At 54.8% G+C, this 18,876-nt stretch overlaps 1 protein-coding gene across 1 annotated transcript in view; it reads left to right on the plus strand.

The window, feature by feature from the left end:
* ABCA13 (ATP binding cassette subfamily A member 13) overlaps positions 1-17,569 on the plus strand; it is a 123,235-nt gene extending 105,666 nt beyond the window's left edge. Inside the window, exons 50-56 of the mRNA XM_036328975.1 lie at positions 5,935-6,085; positions 6,374-6,508; positions 7,413-7,516; positions 12,557-12,649; positions 15,462-15,564; positions 16,351-16,488; positions 17,436-17,569. Coding sequence (XP_036184868.1) covers positions 5,935-6,085; positions 6,374-6,508; positions 7,413-7,516; positions 12,557-12,649; positions 15,462-15,564; positions 16,351-16,488; positions 17,436-17,528 — 817 coding nt within the window. The 3' untranslated portion in view covers positions 17,529-17,569. The remainder of the gene's footprint in view (positions 1-5,934; positions 6,086-6,373; positions 6,509-7,412; positions 7,517-12,556; positions 12,650-15,461; positions 15,565-16,350; positions 16,489-17,435) is intronic.
* The last annotated feature ends 1,307 nt before the right edge of the window (positions 17,570-18,876 follow it).

An 18,876-nucleotide genomic window follows, 5' to 3' on the forward strand; every position in this document is an offset into this window, starting at 1 on the left:
CGACACCTGGGTCCTGGGCAGGAGGTCTCCTCCCCGAGTGCCCTCACTCCCTCCTGGGCGGGGAGAACAGGGGACCTCGCTGGGGCGCAGGTGGTGGGGTGCTTGCTCGCGGTCCCCGTCACTCAGCTGGGCAGGAAATGGGGTGGGTGGGGGGACTGGCCCTTCCGCCTTCACTGGCCAGTTCAGCTTCACATCCCCCGGGACTGATGGGGCTGCCAACCTCGTATATGTTTTCACCTCCTGAGATAAATCTGCCTCTAGAACAGCGGTTCTCAACCTGTGGGTCGCGACCCCTTTGGCGGTCGAACGACCCTTTCACAGGGGTCGCCTAAGACCATCCTGCATATCAGATATTTACATGACGATTCATATCAGTAGCAACATTACAGTTATGAAGTAGCAATGAAAATAATTGTATGGTTGGGTCACAACATGAGGAACTGTATTTAAAGGGCCAGAAGGTGGAGAACCACTGCTTTAGAACGTCTTTTCGCCAGTCCCCATGTTCTACCCAGAAGGCAGTGCGCTTCTCAGTAATGAGGGGACCATTTTCTCCATTTCCCTTGGCCGTGCCTCTGATCCCATTGCTCTTTGTTCTCCCTGAAGCTACCAAAGCACCTTGACCGTAGTGCATCTGACTGCTTCTATGTAGTACTTCTATTTTACTAAGTGTGGTGGTTTGAAAATTATATACATAATATTTCTTACCTCAAGGAAATATTATTTTGCAATTTTATTAAAAGTTCTTTAAGGAAAAATTTTAATTTATCAATTTAGCATTCATATTTTATAATTCTTTTTCTTTCCACATAGTTATCCTATATAATAAAACCCTAATATGCAAATTGACCAAAGGGTGGGACAGCTGGCGAATGACCAGTCGCTATGGTGCACACTGACCACCAGGGGGCAGATACCATAAGAGAGAGGCGACCAGTGGCGGCAGCAGGGGGTGAGGCTGGTGAGCAGGCAGCACCAGGCTGCCAGCCAAGGCGGGTGCCAACAGGGGCGCCCAATTGCCCTGCCCACCATTGCCCCACAGATCAGCCCTGATCGCCGGCCAGGCCTAGGGACCCTACTCTATCTATTGGGAACAGTGTCCTAGATTTAAAAATTAAAACCTGGCAAGGCTACTCTAACACTGAAAAACCAGGATGATGCAGCGATGACATGCATGGATCAGGCTTGCACATTTTGTGGTCAGCCCTGATCTGACACTTAAAACTGTGACAAAGCCAATTACTTAACCTCTCTCTGCTTCAGTTTTTCCACCCATAAGATGGGGGAAATGGTACTACTGCCCCAGAAGGATCATGTTATGTGCTACTTTTTATAATCAGGGCCAAAAAATGTAGCTGCCCATAAAATAGCAAGATGCCTTTCACCTGTGTGAAAAGCATCCCAGATTGCGAGGGGGATGTCCAACTGCCGGTTTAGGCCGGGATTGGGACTAAACTGGCAGTCAGACATCCCCTGAGGGCGCAGGCCACCCGAGGGACCCCCCCTCCTTGTGCACAAATTTTGTGCACCAGGCCTCTAGTATCATAAATAAAACATTTCTGATTATTGATCTGTCTTTCCCTTTCTGCAGTAAACATTATTTTCTCATGGATTTAAGTCTTTCTTATTTGCTGAATTTTATGTAATATTTTAAATTTATGAGTCATAAGAAAAATTAGTTTGTTGTTGAAATCTTTCATTTCCAATCCTTACTATTAAATTTTCATTGCATTTTGACAATTTGTATTTTCTTACAAAAACTTAATTTAAAATTGTTTACTACTCTTCATAGAGTCATAATTATCGTAAGATTTGTATTTTCATTCTATCCCTATACCAATATGCTTGAGATTTCCTATAAAACTATCTGTATACTTTCTCAACTGTGACTGTTTTACTTTAAAAAGAATGAATGATTGAATTTCTTCAGCAACTCAAGTCTTTTCGTTTCCAAATTTATGAATTTTGCCATTCTTATTAAGCCCTCCACCATGCTTTTCTCAGTCTTGTTTTGTTTTTGACCTCTTGATTTGACTTTTAAAATCTTTTAAAAAATAAATTATCAAATCATTAAGTTTATAAATATGCTTTTTGGTAAGCTTAACCTGGATCCTAAAAACTTGATAAGTGACATTATTGGTGTCATAGTCTCTAAATGACACATGTAAGTTTGATTTAGTCTTTCAAAAATTTACATGTAGGAGTATTTCTAGATGCTCAATTTTGTGTTCCTGGGCTTAATATTTTTCTTTTTCTTTTATATTTATATTTCAGATATATGCAGGGATGCACAGTATAGCATAAGGATTATAGTCAATGATATGGCTTATGATTTTTGAAATTCCTGAAAAGTATTTATTGGAGTGTAAGTTACATATAGAAAAGAACATCTTGATGCATTTTCACAAAGTAATATTCTTTTATAATCTGTACTAGCTCAAGAAACAGCACAAAACCATCCCATTAAATCCTTTTCCGGTCAGTTCTCCCCTCTGGGTAACGCCTCTCCTGGTTTTAAAAAAATGCCATTTTATGTATTACTAGAGGCCTGGTGCACGAAATTCGTGCATGGGGGGGTGGGTCCCCTCCGCTCAGCCTGCACCCTCTCCAATCCGGGATCCCTCACAATCCTGGACCACTGGCTCCTAATCGCTCACCTGCTGGCCTGCTTGGTCGACCCTAACTGCACTCCCCCTGCCGACCTGACTGCCCCTCACTGCCTCTGCGTGCTGGCCTGTTCACCCCTAACTGCTCCCCCTGCTAGCCTGGTCACCCCTAACTGCCCCCGGCTGCTGGCTAGGTTGCCCCCAACTGCCCCCTCTGCCAGCCTGGTTGCTTCTAACTGCCTCCCCTCTGCCAGCCTGGTCACCCCTTACTGCTCCCCCTGCTGGCCTGGTTGCCCCCAACTTCCCCCCTCTGCTGGCCTGGTTGCCCCTAACTGCCCCCCTTGCCAGCCTGGTCACCTCAACTGCCCCCCCTGCTGGCCAGTCACCCCTCACTGCCCCCCTGCCAGCCTAATCGCCCCCACTTGCCCCCTCTGCCAGCCTAATCGCCCCCAACTGCCACCTCTGCCAGCCTGGTTTCCCCTAACTCCCCCCCACTCTGCTGGCCTGGTTGCCCCCAACTGCCCCCACCCGCCAGCCTGGTCACCCCTCACGGCCCCCTGGGCAGACTGGTCGCCCCCATGCAGCCTGCTGTTCAGTTGTTTGGTCATCCCTCACTAACACCCCTGCTGGCCTGGTCATAGGCAGCCATCTTATGAGGGTGTGAGGGTTAATTTGCATATTACCTCTTTATTATATAGGATTAGCCCATTCCCACCCAATAGATTCTGTGTGGCTTCATTACCAGGAGTGTCTGAAGACACCACAGTTTAATCTCGCTCCTTTGCCAGCACTTGGTGTGGTTTGAGTCTCTGGATCTCAGGCTCCCTCTCTCCATCTCCTTCTTTCTTTACAATCTACTTGCTGGTCCCAGCCCTGGGCCTGGAGAGCGCGCTGTCCAGGTGGCTGTCTGCATGAGAGGTGAGGACCCCTCGGGCTCAGAACCCACAGGAGCTGCCCTGCCCCTCCCACCCGGAGGCACTCGCCTGTCTTCACGCCTTGGGTGCTGCAGCTGGGAAGCCTGCTGCCTGGTTATGCCTTCGCTCACTCACTGGGGGTTGCAGCATGGCGATGCTCCAACTCATTTTGTCTTCACTTCTGAGCCTGAATAATTTTACAACGAGTTGCTCTCACTATATTTTATTTGATTACTCAGAGCTATAGTTCATATGAAAAAGGACAGGTGGATGCTCATTGTTCCCCTTCTTACTTATCCAGTTTCAGGATAACCGATTTCCGGTCACCCTCCGTGTGAGCAATTAGGGGGTGTGTGTTTTGGTGACATTGTCCTGGGCTCATTCTGACAGATGTGGGAGCGGTCACGGAGTTTGCCGTGCTTCCTGTCCCTTTGCTCCTTCCGGTCCCCTATCCCCACCCCCCCTCGTCTGTATCCTGGGGTGATGACAACTCCAGGTGTGAATGACGTCTCATAGGAAAGCCCCCCTATCCAGTCACAGGACGCTCTTCCCATTTAAGAGTGATCCCCTCTCCTAACTGAGGTGAAGAATGTGGGAGACACGAAACCTTGTCTGCCTCACTCCTTGTCAAACCTCCATGTTTAGCTGCCAGGCAGTCAGTCCACTGTCCCTATCCACTCCCAGCTGTAACAGCGTTGCATATCGGCTCTCAGCTGTCACAGTGTTGCATATCGGCTCCCAGCTGTCACAGTGTTGCATATCGGCTCCCAGCTGTAACAGTGTTGCATATCGGCTCCCAGCTGTCACAGTGTTGCCTATCGGCTCCCAGCTGTCACAGTGTTGCCTATCGGCTCCCAGCTGTCACAGCGTTGCCTATCGGCTCCCAGCTGTCACAGCGTTGCCTATCGGCTCTCAGCTGTCACAGCGTTGCCTATCGGCTCCCAGCTGTAACAGCGTTGCATATCGGCTCCCAGCTGTCACAGCGTTGCCTATCGGCTCTCAGCTGTCACAGCGTTGCCTATCGGCTCCCAGCTGTAACAGCGTTGCATATCGGCTCCCAGCTGTAACAGCGTTGCATATCGGCTCCCAGCTGTAACAGTGTTGCCTATCGGCTCCCAGCTGTAACAGTGTTGCCTATCGGCTCCCAGCTGTAACAGTGTTGCATATCGGCTCCCAGCTGTAACAGTGTTGCCTATCGGCTCCCAGCTGTAACAGCGTTGCATATCGGCTCCCAGCTGTAACAGTGTTGCATATCGGCTCCCAGCTGTAACAGTGTTGCCTATCAGCTCCCAGCTGTAACAGCGTTGCATATCGGCTCCCAGCTGTAACAGCGTTGCATATCAGCTCCCAGCTGTCACAGTGTTGCTGCTTGCAGGCAGAGGATACAGTTACACTTGGGTTAGTCCCTATCACTGGAAACAAGTCAATGTTTCAAACTAATTGTGTTAAGAACTGTAAACAGAGTGGCTGAGGGAGTGTGTGGTGAATGGAGTGAATCACGCTGCAGGTCCAGGTGGCCGTGTGGAAGTGAAGCTCTCAGGCTGTGTTGTCGGTTTTCCCTGCAGTCCTAGGAGTGAGAAGGTGTTCTGTTGATTGGGTGGCGTTTTGTTATATATTTATTTATTTTGGTAACTTCTCTGTGTACAAGTACAAAAGGACAAAATAATCAGAATTCAAAAGGAAAGAAAGATATATGATTTATTTTCTCATCCCTGGGAGGCTGTCTGTCTCCTTTGTAATCTTGGTCCATCGTTTCTAAAATAATTGGGAAATGAAATTCAAATTGCTGCTCTGGAAAGCAGCAATGAATGTACATCTCCATAATGGTCAGCAAGCCCTGCTAGGCTACATGTCTCTGCAGCTTGTTTAATTGTAAGTAAAGCACCCCTGCATTCATTATAGTTTCAATCTTGATTACTTGTAATGTGAATTGTACATTGGTATTCAAGGAATTAAAAGGCGATTAGGGCACAATGGAGTGTTAAGCACTCAGTGTATATACCTTCCTGCCCACGCAGCTCACAGCATGCCCTCCGGACGGAAGCATGTGATTCCGGCCCCATCCTATGGAAGCTCCTGCCCTTTAAGGTTCCAGCATGAGGAGCAGTGCTCTTTTCTTGTTCAACCTATGAATTTAAAACCTGACACCGGGCGATAGTCTCGTCGATAGTCTCGATGAACTAGGTGTCCGGTGAGCTGTCTTGGTGGGGAGACACCGGACCCCGGCTCCGCGCTCACACACCGTTTCCCGTGACACACGCAGCCGTGGCCGCAGAGTCTGAGCGCAGGTGCTGCTCAGGCCGGAGCCCTCCTGCAGCGAGTTCCTCCTGAGACAGACCTCGGTGCCTCCGGGAGGGGCCGGGCCCAGGCCTGGTCTGTCCTGTGTGGAGCTTTCTGACCGCTGCTCTCTGCAGGGAGGACGTGCCTCTGTTCTCGGCAGGGGCGGCCGGTGTGCGCGTGGGCTACTGTCCGCAGCAGGACGCGCTGGACGAGCCGCTGACGGGCTGGGAGCACCTGCGCTACTACTGCCGCCTGCGCGGGATCCCAGGGCCGCACATCCCCAAGGTGAGGCCCCCAGGACCAGGACGGGCCAGAGCCATGCCTCTCTGCTCCCCGCGGCTCGGGGCTTTGCTCCCAGTCAGGCCCCCTGCCTGCCCCCTTGGGCTGTCTGGTGTCCGGCCGCCCTGGCTCCCTGGGCTCCAACCCAGCCCTCCGAGGGCTCCCCGGCCCGAGCGCCCCTGGAGCCTCAGGAGTGAGCCCTGTCTGTCCTTCCTCATCACCCAGGGGGGCAGGGGGAGGCGGAGGGGCGGGGCTGGGGCCTGAGTGGGTTGTGCACAGACTCCTCTCCTCCAGGTGGCCGGGGACCTGGTGAGGCGCTTACACCTGGAGGCCCACGTGGACAAGCCGGTGGCCACCTACAGCGGGGGCACCCGGCGGAAGCTGTCCGCAGCCCTGGCCCTGCTGGGGAAGCCCCACCTTCTCCTGCTGGTGAGCAGCTGGCGTCAGCGGGGGTGGGGGAGGCGGGGGGGGGGGGGCGTCCTAGGCTGGGGGGGGGCGGGGCGGGCTTGAAGTAACGCTCTTCCGGGTCAGCGTCCCCCACAGTCGGACCCGTCCCCGGGAGTTTATGGAAGTGAGTTTACTTCTCGATGGTCCCTTTCATTGCCAAATTGACACGTCAATGAAACTGTGACATGAAGAGCAGCATTTGAGGATCCGGACTCACCCGGAAGCTCACCCACCTGTTTGTCCTCTGCCCGGAGGTCACCGGCCTTTTCCATCTTGGCACTCAGACCCACGGGTGACGTCCTGCGGCACAAGAATCCGTGTCGTTGTTGCTCTGACAAAAGGTTAGGTGTCACTTGGGTCCCTCCACATGGGACGCCGTGGCTGTGCTGGCTGCTGTCCCTTATTGGACAGTCTCGGGGGAGAGGCCGGCGCCCTGACCACCTGGCAGGGAGGCCTGTGTACACATCCCCGCGGCGCCCACCCGTGGAGAGCGGCCTGAGCTCTGGGAGACGTGTTGGGGGCTCCCCGGCCGCACAAGCCAGACCTCCCACTGGGCCAGCATCTCTCCCGGACACTCCAACAGGATGTGCTTGGCGTTGAGGGGAGAAGTCAGGCTCCAGGAAATGGCACGTGACTTGAGGTTGCTGAGTAAATGGAGCCTTTTCCTGCCGTCGTACGTCCTTCTTGGTGTCTCATTCTGAGACTTTATAGCAGCTGAGGGTGCGTCTTAGAGACATCAGGGGACTCACTCCCCTGCCCCCGTGGAGGAGCTGGCATGGAGGTGCCGTGGGGAGCACGGTGTGAGGTAGCGCGGACAGCGGCCCTGGAGCCGGAGCGGGGCTCCTCAGGGCCGGGCCCCTGACCCATCACTGTTGCTTTCCTTCAGGATGAGCCCAGCTCAGGGATGGACCCCTGCTCGAAGCGGTTCCTGTGGAAAACGATCACCAAGGAAGTTCAGGAGGGCTGCGCTGTGGTGCTGACCTCGCACAGGTGAGCAGGAAGCGAGCTGCGGGCCCACAGGCCGGGGCTGGGCTCTGGCTGCCCACAGGGTCCTCCGTGTCCACAGCAGCCTGTGCCCTCCACTGACCCAGGGCCGTGGCCAGCGGCAGCACAGCTGGAGTCCGCACCTGGGGCCTGCTGGGTCCAAGGTCCCTGGAGAGCCGGGCCTCCGGGCTTCCTGGGCCCTCGGGCCTTTCCGTCTAAGGCCGCGTCCCCAGCAGGAGGACGGGCTGACGTGTAGACAGCAGCCTCTGAGTTTGGTCTCCTGGCTTCTTGCTCACAGAATTCATCTTACGATTCGATGTCAGAACCTCCTTGGCCGCGCAGCACTCGCATGTGAGGCTCACAGAGTCGCTCCCGGCGAGTGGGCTGCATGCTTGGCTGATAAGGCCCGAGAGAGGGGTCAGCCCCTGGCCCTCCCTCCGTGGTGGGTGCAGGCTGCGTCTGCGGGCCTCGCGGGGCCCCACGGGTCTGGGGGGTCTCTGTCCTTTCTTTTCGGCCCTGCTTTCTCTCGTCTCAGATTTGACCGTCTCTACAGGTTCATCTTCACGGTCACCGAGTCTCTCCTCCATCTCAGGTGTGTGGGGCCCTGCAGGGACGGCTCATCCGGAAGCTTCCCCTGCCTTTCTTTTTAAAGATGCATTTCCGTCCCCTGCAGACTCTCTGTTGTGATGGCCATGTGATGGCATTGTCAGACGTGACTCACTCTGTAAACATGGTGCTTTTGGTTGTCGGACACATTTCCAGGGGCCGGGTTGAAGCGTTTCTGCTCATCTGACATCTGGGACACGTGGAAAAGGCTCCTGTGCCCGTGGCCTGAGCACACCACGCATTCTTTGTTTCTTGCATGTCTAGGGTTGCTGGGGGCCAACCCCAGCAGGTCCAGGGGTCCCCAAAGGTGTGGACGGAGTCGGCGAAGACTATCCACCCTCTTCCTACGGTGGAGTCCTATCCATCCCGAGAGTGGGGCTTACCTAGGGGTCCCTGTTCGGGCGCCAGATGCTGGGGTCCAACCCCAGCGGGTCCAGGGGTCCCCAAAGGTGTGGACGGAGTCGGCGAAGACTATCCACCCTCTTCCTATGGTGGAGTCCTATCCATCCCGAGTGTGGGGGCGATTAACTAAGGGGTCCCTGTTCGGGCGCCAGATGCCGGGGTCCAACCCCAGCAGGTCCAGGGATCCCCAAAGGTGTGGATGGAGTCGGTGAAGAAGGAATGACATGGAGACAGCGTTCAGTTGATCAGCAGCCTAGCCAGGATCTCCAGCGAAGTTCTGGTTAGGATCTCCAGCCAGGTTCTGTGTCCATGTTCTCTTGCTAGGTTCTCCAGCCAGGTTCTGTAGCCATGTTCCCTTGCTAGGTTCTCCAGCCAGGTTCTGTCCAGGTTCTCCAGCCAGGTTCAGTCACCAGGTTCTAGTCAGGTTCTCTTGCCATGTTCTATCCAGGTTCTGTAGCCAGGTTCTGTCTCTAGGTTCTTCAGCCAGGTTCTCTTGCTAGGTTCTGTGGCCAGTTTCTGTCCAGGATCTTTTGCCATGTTCTCTCCAGCGAAGTTCTTCTGTCTCTAGGTTCTGTGTAGGTTCTGTGTCTAGGTACTGTGTCTAGGTTTCTGTGTCTTGTTGTCTTGTTACATCTGTATTTATACCAGTTGATTCCAATCCTATCAATCTCTATTCCAAAGGTTAGGGCATTTCTTATCTCCATTCCAGGGAGTAAAGATTATGTAGCTTAAGCATGATTGTTCATAGTTAAAGTGATTAATTACTCGCCTGGCACTTAGTTAAGGGGTTTTATTCCCTCCCTAACTTCAGGGGAAAATCCCTACCTGGGGAAACAACCTTTCTCAGAGAAGTGACCTTGGTTAAAACACATAGTGCCAAGGGGAGCAAACATATTAAGAACAGTATGCTATATATGCCAGGTCCCTTGAAACATATGCTGTGCAGATGTTTCTTTCCTGCAGTGACTGTGTGAAGCAGCAAGGATGGACCGGCTTCCGGCATAGGGTTTGCGGAGAGGTGGACGTTTTAGGTACTAAAGGTCCACCCGGACCTGACTCCTCCCCTCTCCAAGTGCTGGTGTTGCCAGGGTGTTTGTGGGTCGTTGTGTGTCTGTGTGGGGTTGCCGTGCCAGGGGTAAATCTCTGAAACTGTCCCCGAGGTGGGCGAGCAGCGACCGATGCCTCCACCAAGTGTGTTTCTAAACATTGTCATTCTTATTTATTTATTTTTATTATTATTATTTTAATATATTTTTATTGATTTCAGAGAGGAAAGGAGAGGGAGAGAGATGGAAACATCAATGATGAGAGAGAACCATTGGTCGGCTGCCTCCTGCACGCCCCTCACTGGGGATCGAACCTGCAACCTGGGCATGTGCCCTTGGCTGGAATCGAACCTGGGACCCCTCCATCCGCAGGCCGACGCTCTATCTACTGAGCCATGCCAGACAGGGCATGTTGTCGTCATTTTCAGAGTCTAGGTGCTGAGGTCCTCCCAGCTTTCACAGCCGCTACCTGGGCAGGGCTGGTGCTCAGCCGCCTTGAGCAACGGGATTCTGACCGGGTAGGGATCTGCGTGTGGACAGGGAGGACACCGGGCACAGGCGTTTCCTAGCTGCCCAGGCTGCTTCCTCCTGGGTTCCGTGGTCCCCGAGACGTGTGTGGGGAGCCGGGGACCAACATGGAGTGTGTGGCTGCACAGGCTCTGCCCTGCCCACAGGGTACAGCCTGGCAGGTGTGGGCCGCCCTGGCCCCACCATGTTGTCTGGCAGGTGTGTGGGCCCGACCACACCATGTTGTCTAGCGGAGCCCAGCTCAGGCCGGGGCTGGAGCCATTGGCGCTGGCTGTCCCCTCGGCTCTAAGACAGTCACGGCACCGACCACGGAGTGGGGCGTGGACATTGCCCAGTGGTTCAGCCGTGAGTCCTCGTGCCTGACTCAGCAGCCATGTAGGGAAGCTGGAGGCCTCAGCTCAGACCTTCCCCTGGCTACGCAGGTGTCAGCTGCGTTTCTCCGGTGGCTCACGCCTTGGTTAATATGCAGGATTCGGAAATGGCTGTTGTTGCTCATTTCGACCGGTTTAGAGTTGTTTTGGGGGAAGGGACTTGTCAGTTCTCTCCATTGGTTGTGACCAGAAGTTCTGCCTTTTTAACTTCTGTATGTGTTTGCTCTTCAGAGAATAGAATTTCACGTTTAAATGAATTAAATGTGACAAATGCACTCTTGCCTGACATGACCCCTTTGCTGGCCAGTTGTGGAAACTCCGCCTGCCCTGCCCGTGCTGCCTCAGGTCGGGGGGGCGGGGCTCTGAGGTTGGGTGCCAGTGTCACATGACACACCCCTCCTGCTCCCGTGTTTCACATGACTGTCCGACTGCCTCAGAGGACCCACTGCTACGGTGCCTCTAGCAGCCCCTGCTCACAGCGACGCCGTGGCCTCGGTTCATGCCTCTGTCCACGTCCACGCACAGAGGTCTGAGGGCCAGTCGTGCCAGCAGGACGGCTCGGTGACTCCCTCCTCTCCTCACTACTGACCCTGGTCCTGGGGGCCGCAGGGGCAGGAAGTGCGGGTGGGAATACGGAGAGGAACTACAGTTAGTCCAGGGCTGGCCGGGCCTGTGCCTCCTCCCTGACCTCAGGCCACGCACGTTCTGAGATGTTAATGTCTCGTCTGTGCTGTCCTCTCCTGGGCCAGGGACCGCCTGCAGTGCCTGGTGCACGACCTCTGTCACTGTCCCAGCCCCATGCGATGTGGTCCCTAAACAGGGCCACCCTCCCCTCCCCTCAGACTTCCTGCCTCTCAGAAATGCTTCTAAAGATAGACATAAGAATTACTCTAAATTTCTCATCCGGAGTGATAAAATGTTGATGGGCATGGTACCATAGCCTTATTATAATTAACTAGAGGCTCGGTGCACGAAATTCGTGCACTTGGGGGGGAGGGTTCCCCAGCCTGGCCTGTGCCCTCTCACAGTGCAGGAGCCCCGCGATCCATCTCCCCAAAGAGGTAGGCCCCGCCCACCCATCCGGGGCTCCTTGATGGATTGCCCTAAAGAGGTAGGCCGGGGCCGGAGGTCCTGCCTCCATGCTGCATGGAGCCACCGGGACCCACCCACCTGTGCGTGCCTGCAGCCTCTTGGTGATGGATTGTTACGGCCTGAGGGCATCATGGTGCGTGACGACCACATAGGCTTTTATTAGTATAGATGTTATATTTTATATAAGTATAAGAATACAATTAAAAATTATAAATCTTCATTAAATATTTTGTATCAAAATAATGTTAATTTATATTACAAAATGAATTATAATTACAAGTTTCATTGTTATTTATCGTATTGTATATTAAATATCACATATTTATTTTTATATATGGTAAACATATTTTATACATTTTTTTACTAATCACATTTAGTGTTTATGCTTATCATATTTGACACTTAAAGTTACCAATCATATTTTACATTACAATAATTTTGTATAATAATTTTTATATTGTAATAATTTCCCATTCTAAAAATATCCATTCTTTCCTTTTTTTAATGCTTCGTTCTGTTGATTGAAGTCTTCATTTAAGTCCACCAGGAAACTTGTTTCTTTCCATAAATGTCACCGCTTTGGGAGGGTCCTTCTTGCTGAGTCGCACTTTGTGCTGTTGCTGGAGGCGCTCACGGATCTCACCTGCTTCCTGGGCTGGAAACACGCAGGCGCTTGGTTATTGTGGGGTCAGCGCCCACCACTGAGAGGTGCTCTCTGTGATGCTGACCGGGTGCCGGCTGACCTATGACCTGCGAGCCGGCTGACCTGCAGGTGTGGGTGCCGGCTGACCTGTGGGTACCAGATGACCTATGACCTGTGGGTACTGGCTGACCTGCGGGTACCAGATGACCTATGACCTGTGGGTACTGGCTGACCTGTGGGTACCAGATGACCTATGACCTGTGGGTGTGGATGCTGGCTGACTTGTGGGTACCAGATGACCTATGACCTGCGGGCCGGCGTCTCGCTGCTTTGCTGACGTGCTCCTTCCTCCCCGCAGCATGGAGGAGTGCGAGGCCCTGTGCACGAGGCTCGCCATCATGGTGGACGGCAGTTTCAGGTGCCTGGGCACCCCCCAGCACCTCAAGGACAGGTACGTCTGCTTCTCTCCCCGCCTATTCGTTGTCGTCCGCAGCGACGGGGTGGTGCCTGGAGGTGCTTCCCCGCCGGAAGGAGCGGGTGATGAAGCCTCAGCTCAGGGCCCGGCCCTTCCTGCTGCCCCGCTGTCTCCTTCCCCGGCGACGGGGACCACTGTGGGCTCGGGAGGGCTGGCCGTCCATGGCAGAGTCGAGATGAAGATGGACAGGCTGTCCTGCAAGGCTGTGCCCGTGCCCCTGGCCCCGGGCGAGGCAGGCGCGTGCTGGCCTTGGAAGGCCTCCCGGGTGGGAGGGCGGCAGCCGGGCGCCGTGGGTGCTCCCGTTCAATGGTGAAGCCGAAGGCACCTGGGCCCACGCCTCGCGCAGGCGCCCCTGGCTCAGCCTCTTCGTGTCCTCTTTCCGCTCCTTGTTGGACTGTTAGTGATTTTGTCATCAGTTTCTATGAGTATTTTATGTCCCAATATAACTTCTTAAAAACTCGGTGTTGCCTAAACTGTTTTCAAAGTCTCTGTTTTCCTTTTAATTTGTTTAACCTGTTTTTTATATCGGTTCATTGTTAAGTCAATACATCTCTTCTTGTTTTTGTTTGTTCGATGTTTTTAACGTTAATTGGCGAGCAGAGATGTGTTGAAGAGCCATAGGTGTCAGGTTAATATGCTTTTATTTATGGAGAAAGCCCTGTGGGTGCTTGGCCTGTGACGCCGTGTTGGGGCGCGAAGGTCACCTTTCCGGGCCCGGGTGGGTGTTGCTGGGTCGGTCGCCCTCCCGCATGACGTTAACGTCCGTGTGGGCTCTCCTTCGTGTCCTGGAGAGAAACTTGCCTTCTACTCAGTGAGCCGCCTCGCCTGGCACTTCCTTCCTGGGTGGTTGAAACCACCAGCTTCACCTCTTCCCTTGTTGGAAGTCTGTTTCCTTCCCTTCTTCTGGAGTCGGGCTCAGCAGCGTGTGTCGCTAACAGCGGTGTCTGGAGACACAGCCGCTCATTTCCTCCCTCCCTCCCTCCCATGAGGCTGGGCGTGCCCCGGCTCCCAGTCCTGATCCTGGAGTTGGAGTCTCTGTCGTCTTGCTCGGTCAGTAGGGCTAAAGGTTGGTGAATTTTGCTGATCGTTGGGAAGAACCAGGTTTTTGTTTCATTGATTTTCTTTCTGTCTCCTTGGTGCCCGACCTGATCTCTACGATCTCCGCGCGGCTCCTTGTGCAGGTTCAGCTCACTCTCCTTGGCTGGTGCCTGGTGAGGGGCTCAGTTATTGTCTGGTGACTGTTCTGACTGGTAATACAGGCATCGGAGCTACACTTGCACTCAGCGTGGAGATGCTGTGATGGCCCATGCCCGGCACCTGGCCTGTAGCGGTGGGATAACGTGGCTGTGGGCGGCCCGTGGATTTGGGGAGGTCACTGTTTGATTCCCCAGCTGTGGCCCTCGGGTCACAGGGGGCCCCCTGCAGCTCCTCAGGCTGCCCTCCTCCCTCGGCCACAGGGGGGCCCCCTGCAGTTCCTCAGGCTGCCCTCCCTGGGGCCGCAGAGGCTCCTGGGGTTGGTGGTCTCGCAGGGGCAGGTGGGCGGCTGGTTCAATGACAGCCATGCTGGCTGATTGCTCCCTATCCCTTGTCCCTCTGTCCTTCCCCGGCCACCTCGGTCCCTGCAGACCTGACAGCCCTGCTGGGGGAGGGGGGTGGGGGGGTGGGTGCTCCAGCAGCTCAGCTCCCACCTCAGCACTCGCTTTCTCAGTTTGCATTTTCACCTTCCTCTCTATCAAATGGGTGTTGCTTCCAGGATTTGATGATTTTTTTAAAAGATTAACTTAGTGCTCTAACCGGCTTGGCTCAGTAGATAGAGCCTGAGGACTGAAGGGTCCCAGGTTCGATTCCGGTCAAGGGCATGTACCTTGGTTGTGGGCACATCAGCAGTAGGAGGTGTGCAGAAGGCAGCTGATTGATGTTTCTCTCTCATCAATGTTTCTAACTCTCTATCCCTCTCCCTTCTTGTCTGTAAAAAATCAACAAAATATTTTTTTTTAAAAAGAAAAGGAAAGAAAAGAGATTAACTTCGTTTTTGCTCTAATTCAGTATAAGTTGAATCAGAGCAAACTACATAACAGCTATAATTAATTTCTGAATATATATACACATGTCCGTAAACTGGTGGCCTGGTGCACGGACTCGTGCACATGGAAAAGAAAGTAATTAGAAGAAAGATTCGTGTGGTAATTATGTTGCTGCAAAAAATTACATGTCAAAATAGTATATATAGTATAGTATTATAAGATTAAAACACAAAATTAAATTGCCAGTGCGCGTCATATGTACCGGCCGGTTGGTCACGTGTGATTGGCGACAGCGAACGCTTTACATGTATCGCGCATGTGCGAGTCAACTTTAATTTTTAAATTGCCAGTGCGTGTCATAAGTACCAGTCAGTCAGACAGACGGACGGTCAGTCACTAGGCCTTTTATATATACAGATATATTTTAAATATATTTTATTACTGATTTCAGAGAGGAAGGGAGAGGCAGAGAGAGACAGAAACATCAGTGATGAGAGAGAATCACTGATTGGCTGCCTCCTACATTCCCCACACTGGAGATTGATCCCACAACCCAGGCATGGGCCTGACTGGGAATCTAACCGTGACCTCCTGGTTCCTAGGTTGATGCTCAACCACTGAGCCGCACTGGCCGGGCGTGAATATAGTTTTGAGCTTCCAAGACCCCAGCATTTGGAGTGGTTGCTTCTCTTCCTGCCTCCTGAGCAGTGGACTCAGAAGGCACTGTGTTGGTCCGAGCAGTAACCACGCTTCCCTGTGCTCAGGTTCGGGGCCGGCTACACCATCCGCGTGTGGGTCTGCGCGGGAGGAAGTCAGCACGCGCTCTCCGACCGCCTGCAGCTGCGCTTCCCGGGAGCCCGGCTGAAGGTAGCGCCAGGGACCCTGCTGAGTGTCTGTCTGCAGCGAAGGCTCCTGTGGCTGCGCTTGCTCCTTCTGCTTCTGTCTGCGCAGAGCAGGGGCCGCCTCCTGCAGATGTGAGCGGGCGGGAGCTGGTGGCGCTGAGAAGGGGGCTGCCTGGGGTCCCCCAAGGAGACTGTAGTCACACCTTGTCCTGGGCACAGCTCCTGGCCCGGCTCCCTGGATCCCGGACAGATAATGGCCAATGTTACCTCGGTGCCGGAGGTGGTGACAGGCCGAGGGCCTCTGCCTTCTCCCCAGGGCCCCTGTGCCCCCTTAGCCTCTCCCCAGGGGTCGCAGTGCGGCCACAGCCTCCCCCCGGGACTGTGGGACCTGCTGCCTCTGAGTCCAGGCCGCGCTCTGCCTGCTGACCTTGAGCAGCGGAGCCCCGGGGCCCTGGCTCCAGGGAGGCCAGCAGCTCCCCCTGCACTGCCTCCAGGAGGGGCTGCCCCGTCGCGGTCACCCGCTGATTCTGCTGTGAAGGAGGAGGTCCCGCCAGGCAGAGCGCGGCCGCAGGGACACCCTGTCCGGTCGCTCTATGGGACTGGGAGACGGTCACGCCCAGGGGCTGCCCTGCCGGCGGGAGGCCAGCGGGGATGAAGCCAGGGTTGCTGCGCGTCCTGTGCGCCTCGCGGTAAACTGTCCTCTCCCCACGCGGAGACCAGGAAGGGACCCTGGCCTGCTGTGCCCGCGTGGGTGGTGCCCAGATGGGTTGTGCTGATGCCTGTGTCAGGGGCCACTCCGTCTGGATTCCAGGGGCAGCGCCTGAATGTGCTGGAGTATCACGTGCCCGCGGGGTGGGCCTGCCTGGCCGACCTGTTCCAGCTGCTGGAGGACAGCAAGGCCGCCGGGAGCATCCGCCACTACGCCCTGGCCCAGGCCACGCTGGAGCAGGTGGGCCGCACGAAACGCCCCGTGCCGTCTCCGCTCCCGGGCGGCGCTGATGCTTTCGCAGGACGCGGATGGGGTGACCAGTGGGAGGCCTGTTGCTGTCGGCTCTGCACCCCGGGTCCCGGCCTCCAGGCTTCCATTTGCTCAGAGTTACCCCCCTGGGGTTCAATTTCAGAGGTTTTACCTGTTTAGGGGGACCCAGGAGGACGTGGGAAGAGTGAGTCTAGGAGGGTGGGAGAGAGAGGGTCTAGGAGGGGTGGGAGAGAGAGGGTCTAGGAGGGGTGGGAGAGAGAAGGTCTAGGAGGGTGGGAGAGAGAGGGTCTAGGAGGGGTGGGAGAGAGAGGGGCTAGGAGGGGTGGAGAGAGAGGGTCTAGGAGGGGTGGAGAGAGAGGGTCTAGGAGGGGTGGAGAGAGAGGGTCTAGGAGGGGTGGAGAGAGAGGGTCTAGGAGGGGTGGAGAGAGAGGGTCTAGGAGGGTGGGAGAGAGAGAGGGTCTAGGAGGGGTGGGAGAGAGAGGGTCTAGGAGGGGTGGAGAGAGAGGGTCTAGGAGGGGTGGAGAGAGAGGGTCTAGGAGGGGTGGAGAGAGAGGGTCTAGGAGGGGTGGAGAGAGAGGGTCTAGGAGGGTGGGAGAGAGAGAGGGTCTAGGAGGGGTGGAGAGAGAGGGTCTAGGAGGGTGGGAGAGAGAGAGGGTCTAGGAGGGGTGGAGAGAGAGAGGGTCTAGGAGGGGTGGAGAGAGAGAGGGTCTAAGAGGGTGGGAGAGAGGGGGTCTAGGAGGGTGGGAGAGAGAGAGGGTCTAGGAGGGTGGCGAGAGAGAGGGTCTAGGAGGGTGGGAGAGAGAGGGGTGAGGCTTTAGGAAGAGCTGGGTGTGCTGTGGGAGGGTGTCCTTGTATAACACTGAGGAGCGGGTGGCCGGGTTCTTGTAGGTGACAGTCATGTTCACTCTTCCTTTCAGGTGTTTGTTGATTTTGCTGAGCAGCAGTCGGCTCCTCCAGCGCCCTCTGACCCGCCTGCCCAGGGCTGCCAGCCCCAGCCCCTGCCTGTCTGAGCCGGGACGCCGCTTTAGAGGAAGGAGTCTGCCCCTGCCCCCCGCCTCCCCCCCCCCCCCCCCCAGCCCCGTCAGTCCTCAGCCAGCGCAGGAGCCTGGACACGCCCGGCCGGGGTTCCTCTGTCGCCTGCGTTTCCCACGCTCACCTCTGTTCATTAATAACCAAGCCTTTGCGCGGCTCCTCCAGCCCAGTCACCCCGTGTGAGCTGGGGGGTGGGGAGCCCTTCTTGGTGACGCACGTGTGCGTGATTCTGAGTCCAGACTCAGGCTGGGCGCTGGCGAGGCCCTGGGCCTCACACACTTCACCTTCCTGTGAGGCCCGCGGCCACGCCCCTTCCACCTCCTTACAGGGAATGGTCCCAGGATCATGTTTTAATTTGTCATCTTTTTACTGGATAAGCTCTCAAGTGTCTAAATAAGATTCCAGTGGGTTAAATGCAAATTTCCCTTGCACTGGATGATGGTATATGGTATGACATGAAAAAAATCACCTTTCTTTTCATCTCAAAGATGCTATAAAAAAGGATGATTGCTTTCGCAAAATTAAGTAATTTGAACTTGGTAATCTGTATGGTTTATACAAGTTTTATCAGAATTTCACAGATGATAATATTAGGGGAGTATACGGAGCGATGGGATGGAAATGCCTTTTCTTTTTCTTAGTTTGGATCAGTAGTCACCATTTTTAAACGCTTTTAAATCAGTAGTTTTCAGCGGCATCAGCAGCTCCTGGGCGCTTGTTCGAAGGCAGGTGGCCCGGCCCAGCAGCCATGGGTCTGAGACCTGGGGGAGCCCTGCGACCTGAATTCTGAATAAGCCCCCCAGCGATTCTGACACGCATTCCTGCTACGCACCCAGCCAGCACGGTGTAGGGCAGAGCCACCATCGCAGACCTTTAACCGCCCCCCCTTCCTAAAGGCCTCAGGGCACTGTCCACGTCCGTCCTCAGGTCTGACGTGCTGACCGAGGCTCTGAGAGGCTGCGCCTAGCGTCGCCTAAATCCCTCGGTCACATGTCCACTGCTGAGGCCGCTCCGGTCGGACGGTCTGCGCTGACACCTCCCCGTCTGTGCTGAGTGGCCATCTCTCCAGCCTCAGTGCAGGGCGCCCGCTTTGACTCCAATGGAGGGGTCGCCAGTGGCCACGGGCGCTTCTGGGAGCGTCTTCGGGCTGGACTCTGCCTCCCGAGCCCCCAGGGCTGGGCTGTGACCACAGGGACGGGGCCATGGTGCGTGGTGAATTCTGCAGTTCACACGCGTGACCTCCCTGGTCGCATGTGGCTCATTGTCACACGGGAGATGTAACCCTTTGTTGTTGTTGCTGTTGAATCAATAAATGAAGTTGTGAAA

Source organism: Myotis myotis, unplaced genomic scaffold, assembly GCF_014108235.1.
Source record: "Myotis myotis isolate mMyoMyo1 unplaced genomic scaffold, mMyoMyo1.p scaffold_m19_p_11, whole genome shotgun sequence".
Taxonomy (NCBI): Eukaryota; Metazoa; Chordata; class Mammalia; order Chiroptera; family Vespertilionidae; genus Myotis; species Myotis myotis.